The 15219-nt window shown below is 52.3% G+C and overlaps 1 protein-coding gene across 1 annotated transcript in view; it reads right to left on the bottom strand.

Annotated features, from left to right (window-relative positions):
- Positions 1 to 15219, bottom strand: part of RBM19 (RNA binding motif protein 19) — a 51346-nt gene that overhangs the window by 30637 nt on the left and 5490 nt on the right. Inside the window, exons 10-21 of the mRNA XM_032127929.1 lie at positions 14582 to 14782; positions 13868 to 13998; positions 13392 to 13513; positions 12560 to 12656; positions 12017 to 12127; positions 11347 to 11547; positions 10815 to 10932; positions 10435 to 10580; positions 9412 to 9472; positions 7347 to 7426; positions 6887 to 6942; positions 5450 to 5566 (exon numbers count right to left, since the gene is read on the bottom strand). Of these exons, the coding sequence (XP_031983820.1) occupies positions 5450 to 5566; positions 6887 to 6942; positions 7347 to 7426; positions 9412 to 9472; positions 10435 to 10580; positions 10815 to 10932; positions 11347 to 11547; positions 12017 to 12127; positions 12560 to 12656; positions 13392 to 13513; positions 13868 to 13998; positions 14582 to 14782 (1441 nt within the window). The remainder of the gene's footprint in view (positions 1 to 5449; positions 5567 to 6886; positions 6943 to 7346; positions 7427 to 9411; positions 9473 to 10434; positions 10581 to 10814; positions 10933 to 11346; positions 11548 to 12016; positions 12128 to 12559; positions 12657 to 13391; positions 13514 to 13867; positions 13999 to 14581; positions 14783 to 15219) is intronic.

Raw genomic sequence — 15219 nt, 5'->3', positions numbered from 1 at the left:
GCAGTGGGAAGCCATTCCCTGTGTCCTGTCCCTCCAGCCCTTGTCCCCAGTCCCTCTCCAGCTCTCCTGGAGCCCCTTTAGGCCCTGCAAGGGGCCTCCAGCCCTTCCATCAACTTTGTGGCCTCCTCTGGACTCGCTGCAGCAGCTCCACCTCTGCCTCGTGCTCCCCTTGCAAACCAAAGACACCCTAAAAGCCCCAGTGGGGCCAAGCTCTTCAGCCTGGACAGAGGCAGCCATCAACCACGCAGCTTCCTGTTTTCCAAAAAGGAAACTAAACACATCCAAAGATGCTGTTTTGGCAAGAACCTTCAAAGAATGTGGGTGGACAGGGCCCCACAGCCAGGGTGTGGCAGGGACAGAGGCACCCCAGGGTGCCTCAATCCAGAGGAAGAGCCTGGGGAGGGCTTTGGAGATCTCACGGACACACTTATTTCCTGGAGATCATGATTTTGTGATCCCACTCACCACCAAACCCAACTCAGAGGCATCCTTACAGCTGCCATTGCACATCTGAGCACTGAAACACGCTCTGGTTCCTGCTGCCTGCGCTGTTTGTGACACCCTGGTCACAAACACCTGGCTTGGGTGCCTCCAAGCAAGGGACACATTCCACAGTCCTCAGGAAAAGCCAGGAAGGTGGGATCCGAGCCCTGGTGGCTGGGTGCAGGGTGCCCAGCTGCTTCCCCAGGGGCTTTCTGCTCCTCCAAGACTCATTTTTGGGCCCTCTCTTCTTGCAGAGAGGGCCCTGGGACAGGCAGAGGCACCAGCACTGCGGAGGAGCTCAGTGATCCCCTGCTCCACCTGGTCCTTCTGCTGCTCCACCACAGTGGCAGCTCTGTCCTGGCTCAGATGGCTCCTCCTGGCTTCTCCCACACGGCACCCGGCACCTGCAGCCCCTGTCCCGCCCCCAGCAGCCCCTCACACCTCAGGGAGGTGCTCACTGTGACCTTTGCCGCTGTCCCCAAGCTCTTGGGCTGTCTGACTGCAGGGGGACAGCATGGAGACCAAATTCAAGCAGCAGCAATCAGTTTTGAGCCATTTCTAGCACAACATCCAAGGCTTTAGAAGTGGAACCCAGCAACCCTGACAGCACTGGGACGTTCTGTTTGCATGGAATGCTCTAATTAACTCTGTCCAGCACTCGCTTAACAAACTCATGTTTCCCCTCAATTTTTTTTCCTTCTGTGTCTTTCACCAGCACAGATTTTCCACATCTTCAACAGGGGAAGGAGAAATTATCTCCAGTCATGTAGACTCCATTACTGGGAGAAAGGTGTGAACAGCAAGCACGTCTGGCAGACGGATTCATTATCCCACCGTGTCCTTTATAATGGGAAATGAAAAGCCCATTCTGGTAACTACACTTTATTATAATAGGTCAGGAGAAGTGAAAGGCATCATCTTATAAAATTAACTTCATAAAGACCGCTTCAAAAAAAAAAAAAAAAAAATCTCTGCCAGTTTATCCACTGCCTCTCCCTGCAGAGATTTTTTTCGTCTCCCAGAAGGGGCTGACTCCCAAGTCTTGTCCCACTTCACTTTTCCCCTCCAGCAGAGGGAATGGTTCTTTTTCCTCCTAATCACGCCCAGGTGCTTGCTTTGCCAGGTGCAGTAACTGCCACGTCTTCGTCAAGGCAGAGGAAACAGTCAGCAAAGGAGTTAAAACGAGAGCCACCCCCAAAGGTGTCTGCAGAAGCAGAGTCACATTCTCTGTAGCAAAGTCATACATAAGCTGTTCTCTGCTCTGCAATACCTTCAGCTGCTTCCTTCGTCAAACTAAAGCCCAGGCTCCCAGCTGACGATAACTTTGTGATCCAACAACAGCTTTGTGCAGCCTGTCTGAGTGCAGCTCCTGCAGGCAGAGGCAGGGGACAGCCAGGGGGACGATCCAACACCTCCCACAGCCAGCGCTGGCACCTGACTGCCCTCGGAACCCTGCCCAGCAGGCAGGGGAGGGCTGAACTAACAACTGCTGCAAATTCAAGAGAAACCTAAGAGAAACCCAAAATGGAAAGTTCTCAGATATATTCTGCAAAAAAAAAAAAAAAAAAGGAAGAAACAACTTCACCCCCAGACACACAACTCCAACAACTGCATCCTGGACTCTGCCAAGCTCTGAGCACACCCTGGGCTGTGCCTGTCCCTCAGCTTGCCTTGGATTGGGCAGGAATCTTTTAAGAAGTGCTTTTCTAAGCTTTATCATTTCCCTTTTGAGGCAAATGAAACACACAGCTCCTCAAAACATTATAAAGCACCTGCAAAACAGCCTGATCCTCAATATTCATGGAGTTGGTGCACACAGCGGAGGAGGATGGAAGGGGAGGCTCAGAAACAAAGAGTATTTGGTACTGCCAATGAAGGCTGCGTGGATCTCATGTGATAGATTCTTAAAGGAGCCCAATTTTCAGAAATTGCTAGGCTCCAATATGTGAAAGCGTGGCCTTTCACAGATCTCCAATTCAGCTTGCCACTAGAGTTCCTTTTGAAAAAAAGAAAAAAGTCTTGCCATAAAAGCCCCACAATTTGGGAGCAAAAATTAGCAGCCTTCATGGGATAGCAATCCCTTTGACTCTCCTCCCCTGACTGTGGCTCTTTGGGAAGAACTGAGCACCATTTACCTTTTGTTATTCTTCCAGGTAGTAAAGAGAAGAGTAGAATCTAATCAAGAACAAAAACGGGTGAAAAAAACACACCCACAAAAGCTGAATCTTCACACCTCGCCCAAAGGCGGCCCCTATAATGGAACAGCCTTTCTCCCTCCGAAGATGATAACACCTATCTCAAAAGAAAAAGATAAATAAATCCCTCAAGGGTGCAAGAGAGGCCAGAACCTCCAGGAGAATGTGGCAGGATATGCTCTGAACCGGTGTCACACCCAGCAAAGCCACTGGGCTGGGACGTGGGCAGCACCTGAGGCTTGTGGAGCTCTGCTGCAACAGGATTACTCTGCAGGCAGAGGACCTGAGCTGCTGAGCAGAGCACCCCTGACTCCCCTCAAACACCATAATTAAGCACCAGCACCTTTCTCCAAGCCAAGAAACAGAACTTGGTGTCCCTGGATTCCAAAATTAAGAAATTCCTCCAGGCTGTAGGAACACAGGCAATGGTGCAAGGCAAGGCTGAGCATTTCAGTGATGGATCCAAGAAAGCAATATCCAAAAGTGTAAAATCAGCCAGGCCAGGGATTCCCTGAACTGCCAGAGCTGAGCAGCCTGAAAAATCCACTATTCAGAACACCCAGCTCCTTGTTTTGCTGTTCCAGTGTCACCAACACCTCCTGCAGGGCCATCTGAGAGGGGGGACTGAGCTCTTTGGCAAAGCTCAAAACACGGAAAGATTTGTTTGGGGGAAAAAACAAATACATATATACACATATAAAGTGTAATAGGTATTTTTGGAAATGACAGTGGCATAATCTGTATTTTTCTGGGTAATACATACATAGAGACTGTGTGGATATATACAGTGTGTGTGTGTGTGCATAGTATAAATATACACACATATATATAAATTAATACTTATTTACTTTAATACTTATTTATTTTTCTCCTGCTGCAAGGTGGAAGGTGGCTCTGGAGCAGGTGAAACAATAGGGAAGATGCTCATCCTGTAAAACCTGGGCCCTGGGGCTGTTGCCCTGGGTGGTGATGCCTGGCTGAGTGGCCTGGCTGTCCCCAGGCTGGCTGTCCTGGGCAGGCTAAGAGTGCCCCCTGCAGCCCTGCCAGCCCTTCTACTGCCAAAGGATTGTTGGCCACCCCCAAGAAATCCCCAACAAAAGACAAACTAAGACAGGCTCCCAAACGCAGAGAGAGCCCGAAGCCGCGGAGCAGAGGCAGCTGATTTACAGGCACACACAAAGCAGTGCAGGAGGGTGAAGTGTGGGGCAGGACTCTGCTGTGCCTGGTTTTGGCTGCTCCAGAGCAAAGCAGGGATGGCAGGAGTGAAAGGAATGTGCTCCCCCAAGCTGCTGGCTTTTGTTTTGAGGATAAACCCCCGATTTCTGCATATCCCAGGTGAAGGAAAGGGATGCTCCGAGAGCGCTGTGACCAGCTGGAAGCTGCACATTCCCTGCAGTATCAATCAGATGTTCCTCTGCCCCTCCTCTCCACAGCTCTGAGGTGCCAGACAAGACAGGAGGGAAAAACCCACACCAAAAACCCCCCCCAGTCTCTGTGCTTGTGATGTACAAAATCTCCCAGCGCCTTGAACTTCACCTTAGGCCCAGCTTTGCTGGCTTGAGCTTTACGAGGGTCACGTCTGCAGTTCAGAGTGTTGGGATCTAAATCAGCAGAGCCCCACATGCTAAGGAAAGTCAGCGTGGGGCCTGGAAGCCCAAGGGTTCTGCCTCAATCCCTCAGGGCAGAACTGAGCCAAAAGCATCCAAGCTGCACAGCACAAGAAAAACCTTTTGCTCTTCCGGAGGCATTTTTTTTGTTGTGACCATCACCACACCCCTGCCCGAGAGCCACGGCATGGTTTGCCCTGAGTGAAAGCCCCAGAAATCAGCCCAAATGAGCGTTGTAACAGAAAGATTCCCTCACACCCTGCAAGGGATCAGCTGCCAACCACACAGGAACCACATCTCTACACGAACAAAGGAGGGAGAACTCCATGAAACCAGAAAACACAAACAAATCACTGCCAGGGGCTTTTCAGTGCATGGTCTGGGCAGGTTTCAAAGGGTTAAGCAACACCTCAAGTTTCCCCTTTGGAAAGAAATGCCCCAGCTGTGACAAAAGCACCTAGCTTGTGCCAGGACAGGCCCACAGAGGCCACACCCAACACAGCACCCAGTGGATGGCAGCTGGAAAAATCCCTCCTGCAAGCCAACAGCAGAGCAGGGAGCACCGCCTGGGACAGCGAGCAAACCCTCCCTGTCCTGGGAGCAGCAAAGATGGTGCTCCTTTCACAAAGTTCCACTCATTTTTCAGGATACAACAAAATCCCGGCACAAAAGGCTGAGGGCACACAGAGGTGATCCCAAAATCCCTGCCCAGTGCTCAGCACTACCCCCCTCAAGTGTTTCTTGTCAGAGAGGGCACTACAGGCACCAAAACTCCACGTCCTGACAGGTATGGGGTAACATCCCACTGAATGTGTGGGGCACAAGTAATGGAACATCCACAGAGAGGAAAGCAAAGTGGAAATGCTCCCTCTGGACTGCAGAGCATCGGGAACGCTGCTGCACACCTTCCAGGAGGGGGGAGGGAAGAACATCCAAGGCTAAATCATTGACTCTACAGGGATGTCCAAGCTGTAGTGATTGGCCACAATTTCCATACTGGTGTAACTTCCCAAGCCATTTGTCCCCACACTCAGTAAAATCCTTGTTTTCTTCCACAAGGACAAAAAAACCTCACAATATTTACAACCTGAGAAAGGCCCCACATGAAAATCACACCGGCTGCACCCCAGGGCAAGCCACAGACCCACCAAAGCTCTTTCCTACCTGAAGAGTTCCCGGATTTCCCTGACAGTGGCCTGGAAGGGGATGTTCCGGACCAGGATCTTGGAAGTTTTCTGCTTCTTGGCAGTCTGTTTCCTCCGGGCTGGTTTCACAGCGGGCCTGGAAGCCAACAGGAAGGGCAGGTAAAGACCACGGAGCAGCAGAATCCCTTTGAACTGTGGCTCCCTCAGGACATGGAACGTGGAAAAATGAGCCACCAGCTCACACTGGCATCCTTGGTTGTGACAGTGGAAATGCCACACAGGCCACCAAAAGGACCAAATTCCAGTGATTTAAATCCTACATCTGAAAATGAAGTAGTCCCTCCTGCTCCAATGGAGGTCCTGCCTCTAACTCTAGTTAGTTTGCCACTAACTCATGTTTTGTCACCAAATCTTGCCCTTTAATTGTCAGGAGAGTGCACTAATGAATATGTTTTTATATATATTAGCTTAATGTGAGCTAACTTTGATTCTTTTTCTTCTTGGCTTATAAAACATCAAATGAAATTTTGTAATGAAGTATTAATTTTTTTTTTTTTACCTCTAGAGTTGTATTGCATTTGGACAAGGTCAGAATTTACCTAACACAAAAGACAGCAGCTTATTCCATAAAGCAGAGCACTTCCCATTGTGGGCTGGATACCTGCTGAAGGGATTTTCCAAATCAAACTGGATAAAAACGGTTTAGGAAAGAATTGAAATACAAAGTGCAGACACAGGGAGCTGTCAGACTGCTCGTGGGCCCCAGGAACCAGATTTTCAAACAAATTTTGACATTTAACAGATATCACCTCCAGCAGGGTTTCCAAAGTGTCTAAAGGACAGTGTTCAGGTGCCAACATTCAAATATCTGGATTAATTTGCAACTCTGCAGTTAGGATGTTCTGTGCTGAGTAAGAACTAGGAAGCAATCCCTAAAAACCAGGGCTAATCCCAAGTACATTCACCCGCAAGTAACCATCTCCTCTGTGCCTGATTGCCCAGGCAAAAGGAGCTAAATCCAAACTTTTTTATCAAGCAAGAAACCGGTTTTGTTTGGATTTGATCAGAATATTATTCTTAAGCTCCTGTTCTCTCAGATGAACAGGTAAAAACTTCGCTACCCAGGGAAAATTTGTCTCCAAGAACTTTTCAAAGCCCCTGGAGCTGGCAGTGCTGCCTGAACTGCCACCAAAGCAGAGGCTTTTTCCTTGAGCAGGGAAGAAAACTCTGCCTGTTTCTCACTTTGGGCTCAGTTTTGGGGCCCTGCTCCAGGCTCATTCCTCGTTTCTCTTCTCCTTTCAAGCAAAGCTGAGTAAAGCACAGCCAAGGCTGATGTGCTCGACAGCTGGAGCACTGCTGGGCACATCCCTCGGGGTGCAGATGTGGGAGAAGAAGGGAAGAAGCTCCCAAGGGTTACTGCAGCTGAAGTGCTGCAGAGGTGGGAGGGGAGCCTCACCTGACAGCTCTCTCTGAGAGCTTCACCTCCAGCTTGTGGCCATCCACAGTGCAGCCCTGGGAGTCCGAACAAAGGAAGAGGAAAAGAGACATAATTAACAGAAATAAACATACAGAAGAATTAGAAGTCAAAGCAGCACTAAATAAACATTAATCGGTGATTGTTCTGTGAGGGGGGATCCGGGTCTCTGCCCCCTGCAAGGGGCACCTGGTGGGAAACCTCATTAAAACCCAACCCTTGTACATCTCCTGGGAATTCCACATTGGATCAGCACTAGGAAACACCTCTCCATGGTCTTGTCCATTTACAAACCCTCTTCCCTCATAAACCTGGCCCATTTTAGAGGCTTCTCCACCTGCCCAGTGCAGCTCACAGCACTGACACCCTCAGCTACACCCTGAACCGCCAGGTTCATCCAAGCCTCTGGACAGAATTCCGGGCTGGCGAGGCTGGCACTCACCTGGAGCCGGCGCAGGGCTTTCTGGGCGCTCTCTGGCTTCTTGTACTCCACAAACCCAAAGCCCATGGACAGCAAGGTGCCTGTCAGAAGAGAAAGCAGTGACAACAGAAGATAGAAAAACAAACCAGGAGCAAGCACTGATTGCCAAACCTGGGGGGACAAAAGCTGAATATCTCATAGAAAGGGCCGGCCTGGCCACGGCTGGACTTGGATGCTCCTCAGGAGCACCCCTGGCTGAGTTTTTTGAGCAAGGCACTGCTCTGGACCGGCCAGTTTTGGTGCTGATAAGGTAACAGATGCTGCACACAAAACTGATCTTTTGCTTTGCATCATCTCAGTGCCACTTCCTTAAATAAAACACCGAGTCCTGCAAAGCAACTGCTGGGCACAGACAACGGAAGTGATCCTACTGTGGGGACAAACCTCCCACGAGCTGCAGTGGGCAGCTGCCACTTCCACAGCCAGGGAGAGACATCCCTTCCCCTCCCTGCTCAGCAAAGGTCTGCAGCGCCTGCGGTCACACCACAGCCCTGAGAAACACACTGACTGACACAGGATTAACAGTGAGGGGACAAACCAACACCCCATGCTCGGCTTCAGAACCTCAGTGGTGGCAGAGCGTAGAGATGGCCCCGGTGCCTGCAGGGATCAGGTGGTACAGGATCAGCCCACGCTGAGCGGTGCTGCCTGGCCAGACCCACCAGCAGAACTGAAGAACTCACATTATTTCTTTATCTCTCAGTGGATCTGAGGTTTCAAGTATCCCATGGAAGAGGATGGGGAAAATCAAATTCAAGGGGAAATGCCACGAAGCTGTGGAGCTCCCAGAGAAGCCACAGCCCCTCCAGCCAGCGCTCGCCTGGATCCAACTCCTCGGGAAGTGAGAGCAGCCAGCACAACAGGCACAGCCACTCCTCCCTGCAGCCTGGGGGGCTCTGGGCTGGCAGGGAGAAGGCAAACCAAGTCCACTCAGCTCAGCTCTCAGCCAGGCATCCTCGAGGATCTGGCTGTTCCTGGGATAGTGCAGAGCTTAATCACTGTGGGGCACCGGCTCCCGTCAGCCTGCACCCCGCTCTCTGCTGTGATCCTGGAGGAGTTTGGCTTCTCCATCTCACAGCTTGCACCCCGCTCTCTGCTGTGATCCTGAAGGAGTTTGGCTTCTCCATCTCACAGCTTGCACCCCGCTCTCTGCTGTGATCCTGAAGGAGTTTGGCTTCTCCATCTCACAGCCTGCACCCCGCTCTCTGCTGTGATCCTGAAGGAGTTTGGCTTCTCCATCTCACAGCTTGCACCCCGCTCTCTGCTGTGATCCTGAAGGAGTTTGGCTTCTCCATCTCACAGCCTGCACCCCGCTCTCTGCTGTGATCCCGGAGAAGTTTGGCTTCTCCATCTCACAGCTTGCACCCCGCTCTCTGCTGTGATCCTGAAGGAGTTTGGCTTCTCCATCTCACAGCCTGCACCCCGCTCTCTGCTGTGATCCTGAAGGAGTTTGGCTTCTCCATCTCACAGCCTGCACCCCGCTCTCTGCTGTGATCCTGAAGGAGTTTGGCTTCTCCATCTCACAGCCTGCACCCCGCTCTCTGCTGTGATCCTGAAGGAGTTTGGCTTCTCCATCTCACAGCTTGCACCCCGCTCTCTGCTGTGATCCTGGAGAAGTTTGGCTTCTCCATCTCACAGCCTGCACCCTGCTCTCTGCTGTGATCCTGGAGGAGTTCGGCTTCTCCATCTCACAGCCTGCACCCTGCTCTCTGCTGTGATCCTGGAGGAGTTTGGCTTCTCCATCTCACAGCCTGCACCCTGCTCTCTGCTGTGATCCCGGAGGAGTTTGGCTTCTCCATCTCAAGAGCCACATCTCCACAAATCCCACAATTGAGCTTAACCTGCCAGGCCGAACCCTGGGGTAAGGTTTGGCTTGCACCCATTTTGACAGGAACACTTCTGGGAGCATGGAGGATTTTGCCAGCAGGAACACAAATGCTCAGCCAGATGAATGCTGAAGCAACGCCACACCTGAGCTTTCAGCAACCAGCCGAGGGAAGGAATTGAACAGCAGCATCTAGAGTACCTGCTTTGTCTTTCTTCTTGGATATTGTGCAGCTCTTCAGGGCTCCCACTTTGGAAAACATCTGCAAGGAATTTGAACACGTGACTCAGTTCCCTTTGTCACAGGCTTTCAACTCAACTGACAGCGTGGCCCTCTTCCCCCCAGCACACACCTGACAGGCAGTGCAGCTGAGCCTTTTCCCATTAAATTATTTCTGTACAAATACACACACAGAGTTTTAAAGATACCAAGACACACGTTCCCAGAAATCCTCCACCATTCCCCAGAACCAGCGCAGAGATCTGAGATGCCTCTGCAGGAACACTCTGGATTATGAGATGCCCTCAGCCAGGTAGAGACCTTGAAGGTGGGCAACTCCTGTGATGTCCCTAGAACACAGCTCTTCTCAAAAGTGGGGGCTAGAGGGGAGCAAACTATTTATTTGACTCTGTTGTAAAGCCAGAAAAAGAGGGGACAAGTCCCAGCCCTCCTCTGGACAGTCACTTGTCCACAGCTGGACCAGAGCCTCTACAGAGTCCCACAGGTCCAGGATTCTCGGGCCACGGGATGTGGCATTTTACACAGCTACAAGAAGTGCCAGAGATGGGAAATTCCAGCTGCTTTTCCTTATTTTGGTGTTAACACCCCACACTGGGGTCTGCCACGCTCCCTCCCAAGTGCTCTGCTGAGGTGAAGCAGCACAAGGCAGCTCAATGTCAGCAGGAGCTGAGGTGAAAAGCACGTTCTGAAATCACCGTCTGTGGATCCCCTGCCTCACACACGGAGCAGCGGCAGAGCTGCAGCAGGGCCTGTCCCAAGGAGGAGCTTTACAGAAAACACGGGAAATCAGGAATGTTGGAAGACTTCTTACTGCCTCCACCTGTCTCTAGGTGGAATTAAACCCCACCAAAACAGTTCCAGATGCATTTGTCTTAACTGACACCTGGAGTGATGCTCCCAGTCCAACCCAGTGCTCTCTCATCTCCCACCAGGTCACACTGGCTGCAGCCAAACTCCTTTAAACACCGTGTCCTTATTTCTCACCTCCTTCAGGGTGTCTTCTGTGGTGGCAAAGTTCAGATTTTTGATGAACAAGGTACACCCAGGAATATTTTCTTCTTCCTCCTCCTCCTCTTCCTCCTCCTCCTCTTCCCTTGCTGCTGCTTCCTCTGAGTCTTTTACAGCTTCACCTGAAACAAGAAGAATAAACCCAACTTTGTAAGATGTAACAAAGCCAAACTTTGGGGGAGCTGCCCACTGAAATTTTGGGGGAGCCCCTGGGATGGGGAGAAAGGTGGGGTTCTTAGGGAGGGCAGAGCAGTCCTCACAGCAGGAAGTCACCCAGACAAAACATATCCTGGGCCTTAGCACAACAGCTGAGAAACATAGACAGAGACCCCCAGCACGTCAGCCAAAGTTCTTACCTGCTCCCAGTCCTGCTCCATCCTCCTCTTCTGCAACCCCAGCTTTTTTTTTCTGAGGGGCTGGGCTGAGGAAAACACCCATGGGAGCCCACTCCAGATACAATGGCACAGAATGGAACTGGGAAGAGAAGACAGGAGAGAAATGAGCAGTGAAGGGCAAGGCCTGGAGGAAAAACTCTGCTCTCAGCACCATTTTCACCTCGGAAATGGGAAACAGCAGTGGAATAGCTGAGCAACCTTTTCAGCTGCCCAAACTCTGTCACAAAAGGATCCAGCCTCACACAGACCACAGCCTGCCACGGGTCACTGCTGGATGGTGAAGGGGAAAAGAAACCCTCCAGCTGGGTCACAGCCCCCTTCTCCAGCATCCTCTGCAGGTTGAGCCCTGCTCAGCAGCACCAGGAGCTCCCTAAATCCAAAGGGCAAAGGTGGAGCATCAGTGGCTCTGGGATAACACTTCCCACACTCCCTGTGCCCCTCGGGCTCAGGGCAGCCCTTCTGCAGCTTCCCACCTCACCAGGCAGTGCCCCACCTTGGAGTAGGCTAGCCTGGTGAAGGCTTGCTTGGCCTCTGTTGGCTCCAGGAACTCCACGATGGCCGTGATCCCTCCCTCCGGCAGCAGCACCCGGCCCAGGTCGCCGTGTTTGCCAAAGACCTCCTCCAGCTCCGCGGCGCTCGTGCCCGCCGGGAGGTTCTTCACCAGGATCACCGTCCTGCTCCTCTCTCCAGCAGCCTGACACAGCCAGCAGGGAAAGAAAGGGAATATGGGATGTAAAAGAACAAACCCAGCAATCTTCTAACAGGAGATTTCAGATCCAACACGCTGTGCTCTCCCTCTGTCACCCCTTTCCAGGATCCAAAAGGGCCAACAGCCATTTAGAAAACACTCCCTGTGAGATGCACATCCCAGTTCCACAGATGCTCATGGACGGAGGTTTCAGCTGCAGACCCACCCTGGTGTGGGCACAGGGCTCCTTCCCTGCCTCCAGCAAGCTGACCAGCACCCTAAAGCCATCATATCATGGATTTCACCCATCCCGAGGGCAGCTGCATTTTCAAATGGATACAACAACTCCTAACTCATCAGGGATGGGTCAATCCTGCAGCATGCTGAGGATTTAATTACCAATTTCCAAGAGAGCTGGGAACAGCAGGACTAGAAGAGGCAGATGCCCACTGATGCCTCCAGCCGGGCCTCTCACCTGGCTGAAGGAATCCAGGCTGACTCCATTTTCCACGAGGAAGCGGCGGATTTCCTGGACCAGCTCTGTTTCTCCCAGAGCCACTCTCACTGCCATGCTGTCTTTACTCTCCTGCAGGCAAGAATTCAGTCACCTGCTGCTCTCAGAAGCACATGATGCAAAGGGAACGTGGCAGGCAGCTGGAGGGTAAAATGCTCCAGCTCCTCTGGAGCTGCTGGAAGTTTTGCTGTGGGAATCCAAACGCATCCCAAAGAAAAACGAAGGTTCCAGGAAGGATCTGAGCTTTTGGGTGTAAATTCCCACCAACCTGTAGTTATGTAGGAATGTGAAATTCAGGCACAGGAAAGCAGAGAGGGAAGGAAGGCTGGGGACCAGGGGGTCAATGGGCTCAGACCCCACAGAGGAGCTGCAGCACCACAGCCTGTGCGGTGCTCACGGATGCACCGAAGCTTTTGCTGCACAAGACCAGGAAGGCCCTGGCCACAAAGAAACAGGCAGGGAAGCGATGTCCCACCCCAGCTAGTCCGTCAGAACCCAACTCACAGCATCCAGCACGTGGCTTTTGGGAGCGTTGTACCTCTGAGCCATGGCATCAGCCACGGCGCTGGTCCCCACAAACAGCGTGTTCCAGTTGTGGGAGCTGCCAAAGAAAACACAGCCAGCTCAGTCCTGCAGCCCTTTCTGCTGCTGGGGCCTCTCTAGGCAATGGCCCCGGGAAAAAGTGGCTCTGAGCACCACCGTGAGCAGGCAGGGTGAAGAGGGAGGGAAAGGAGGGTAGAACATCCTTAGGGAAGGGACAGGATGAGGGAGATACAACTGCAGAGCAAAGAGAAAGCAGTGCAGGCAGCTGAGCTCTGCTTCCCCAGAGCTGACCAGTCACAGCTCTGCAGCTGCAGTTCAGGTGCTGGCTCAGAGGAACACACCTTTCCAACTGGTCTCCTAAACCCACAAACCCCCTGCGAGCAAGGTTGCACCCTTTTCCCTTCGAGACAGAAAGTATCAGATACTTCTTTCAAACTGACTTGTCACACAGCAAGAAAAAGCGGCTACAAGCTCTAGAAATACAGGTGGCCAAGCAGAGGAGAAAGGCCCAACTGACCTGAAACCATCCCCCTGAAGAATTACAGGATCAGGCTAACTTTTATTAGAGAAGGAACTCCTACACACACAAAGCCATTCAAGCCCTGTTGCTCCCAGTTTCCGCTGCTCACTGAACTACTGCAGCTCCTTGGGCAGAGGAGTCAGGGAGGCAAGAGAGGAAGGAAACAGAGCTGCCCAGCAAATGCTTTATCGACTTTGGGAATCTCTGCAGCCCCTGTGAAGACCCCAGATGCATTCCTGCCACATCCTGCGAATCTGGCAGCTTGTGCCCTACCTGGCACTGCTGGCTTTGTCCTTGGCCTCCTTGCGCTTTTTGTAGGAGGAAGAATCTTCTGCATCTCCATCTTCCACTTTTTCCTTTCTGATCGTGGAGGGTAAGAGATGCATCATTCTGCCCTGCAAGACAGGAAGGAGAGATCCAGCAGCTCTGGAATAATCCACAGATGTCCACAAACTAAGCAGAGCGGAGGAAGTTTCCTGGAACCTTTCCTACTCAGAGAGCCTTGGCCAAAGGAGGGAATTTTCCTTCCCAAAGGAGACACAACTGCAAGGCCAAGTGGCCACACAGTGTGAGACAGACTCAGGGTTTTGGTGTCTGCAGAGCTGTTCCAACCAAGCCACTCTACCCAAGGAACCTGCAGGAGAGCCTGAACCTTTTTAACAAAGCCCAGAAGAGAACTCAGCCACATTCCCAGCAAACATTCCCGCCAGCTGCAGTCCAAAGCTCAGGAAAAGCATCAGCTGCTGTACCTGGAACACCTGCCCATCCAGCTCTGCCAGGGCCTTCACAGCATGCTCAGGGATCATGTAGGTGATGAAAGCAAATCCTTTGGGTTTCTTGGTCAGTTTGTCTATGGGGAAGTGGATCTCCGAGAGGGGTCCTGCAGAAGGCAAGGCCTTGGTGGTCACAGATGGCCCTGCCCAGCCCTGAACTGGCACCACCCAGACACAACCAGGGCTGAGGGGAGCCAGGGAGGGCAGAGCAGCTCCGGGTGAGTGGTGAGCCACCAGCCTGGGCCAGGAGCTGCAGAGGGACAAGGTGGGCCCAGCACAAGCACCCCACGTCCAGGTGTGGCAGCTCGTGGGCTCTGACAGGTGACACAAACCAGGCAAGCTCTGAGCATTTACCTTTAGTCAGGGATAAAGACTCCACAGCCTCACCCTCTCTGCCCCAGGACACCAAGATAACCTTAAATGTGTTTAATTTGGAGGTAGAAGAGGGAAACTTCAAACTTCCACTTGACATTCCAAACCTGGGGTGTATCTCAAGGATTCACCTCTGACCTGCAGGAAGCCTCCTGCCAAGCAGGCTCACGTTACCACACCAGGCAATAAAGATGATGGGAGCTGGGCCATGTCCAAGAGATGTGGGACACGGAGCTGTCCATTCCCACCCAGCAGGAAAACCTCAGGACAAAGGAAAGATGTTGCCCTGCAAGTTCCAGTCCCACAGCCAACACTCACCATACTTTGAAAAGATCTTCTCCAAGTCCTCCTCAGTGCTGGTGAAAGGCAGATTCCTGACAAACAGTCTCCCTGATTCAGCCAAGTCCTCTTCTTCCTCATCGTCCCTCAGCCTCCTTTGCCAGGGCTGGCTACCAGGTGTGGCTGGAACGGTTTCTTTTGGGGCGCTCCTGCACCGGGAAACCTCCACACAGCGCCCACCTGAGCCCCAAACACACACAGAGGGACGCTGGATGCTGCCCTAGGCCATGGGCAAACAACATAAAATGTGCAAAGAGCCCAGGTTTAGAGCAGTGACACAATTACAGCCCCACAGGCTCTGAGCAGGACTCCGAAGGGGGAGGTGGGGGCTGCAGGAGCCAGTCTTCAGAAAAGCCAGGGTGCCAACAACAGCCCCCTTTCCTTCCAGAGCCCCAGCCTAGTCCAGGCAGCCATCCCCATTCTGCACACAGTACTTGCAAACAGCCTCTCCAAGGGCTAGGCCAAGCCCAGGGCTCCAGCACAGCCTCACAGCGCTGTCTCTACAAAGCTGGACTCACACAGGACTGTTCTGATACCGATGAGAAGCACCCCGAGCACACGGCCGAACATGAGGGCCCCGCAGCACCGCTCCCATCACAGGCCCGGGTTTATCCCAT

The sequence above is a fragment of the Corvus moneduloides genome, chromosome 18 (assembly GCF_009650955.1).
Source record: "Corvus moneduloides isolate bCorMon1 chromosome 18, bCorMon1.pri, whole genome shotgun sequence".
Classification (NCBI taxonomy): Eukaryota; Metazoa; Chordata; class Aves; order Passeriformes; family Corvidae; genus Corvus; species Corvus moneduloides.
The sequence above is the reverse complement of the archived record's forward strand: the minus strand, read 5'-3'. Positions and strand labels throughout refer to the sequence as shown.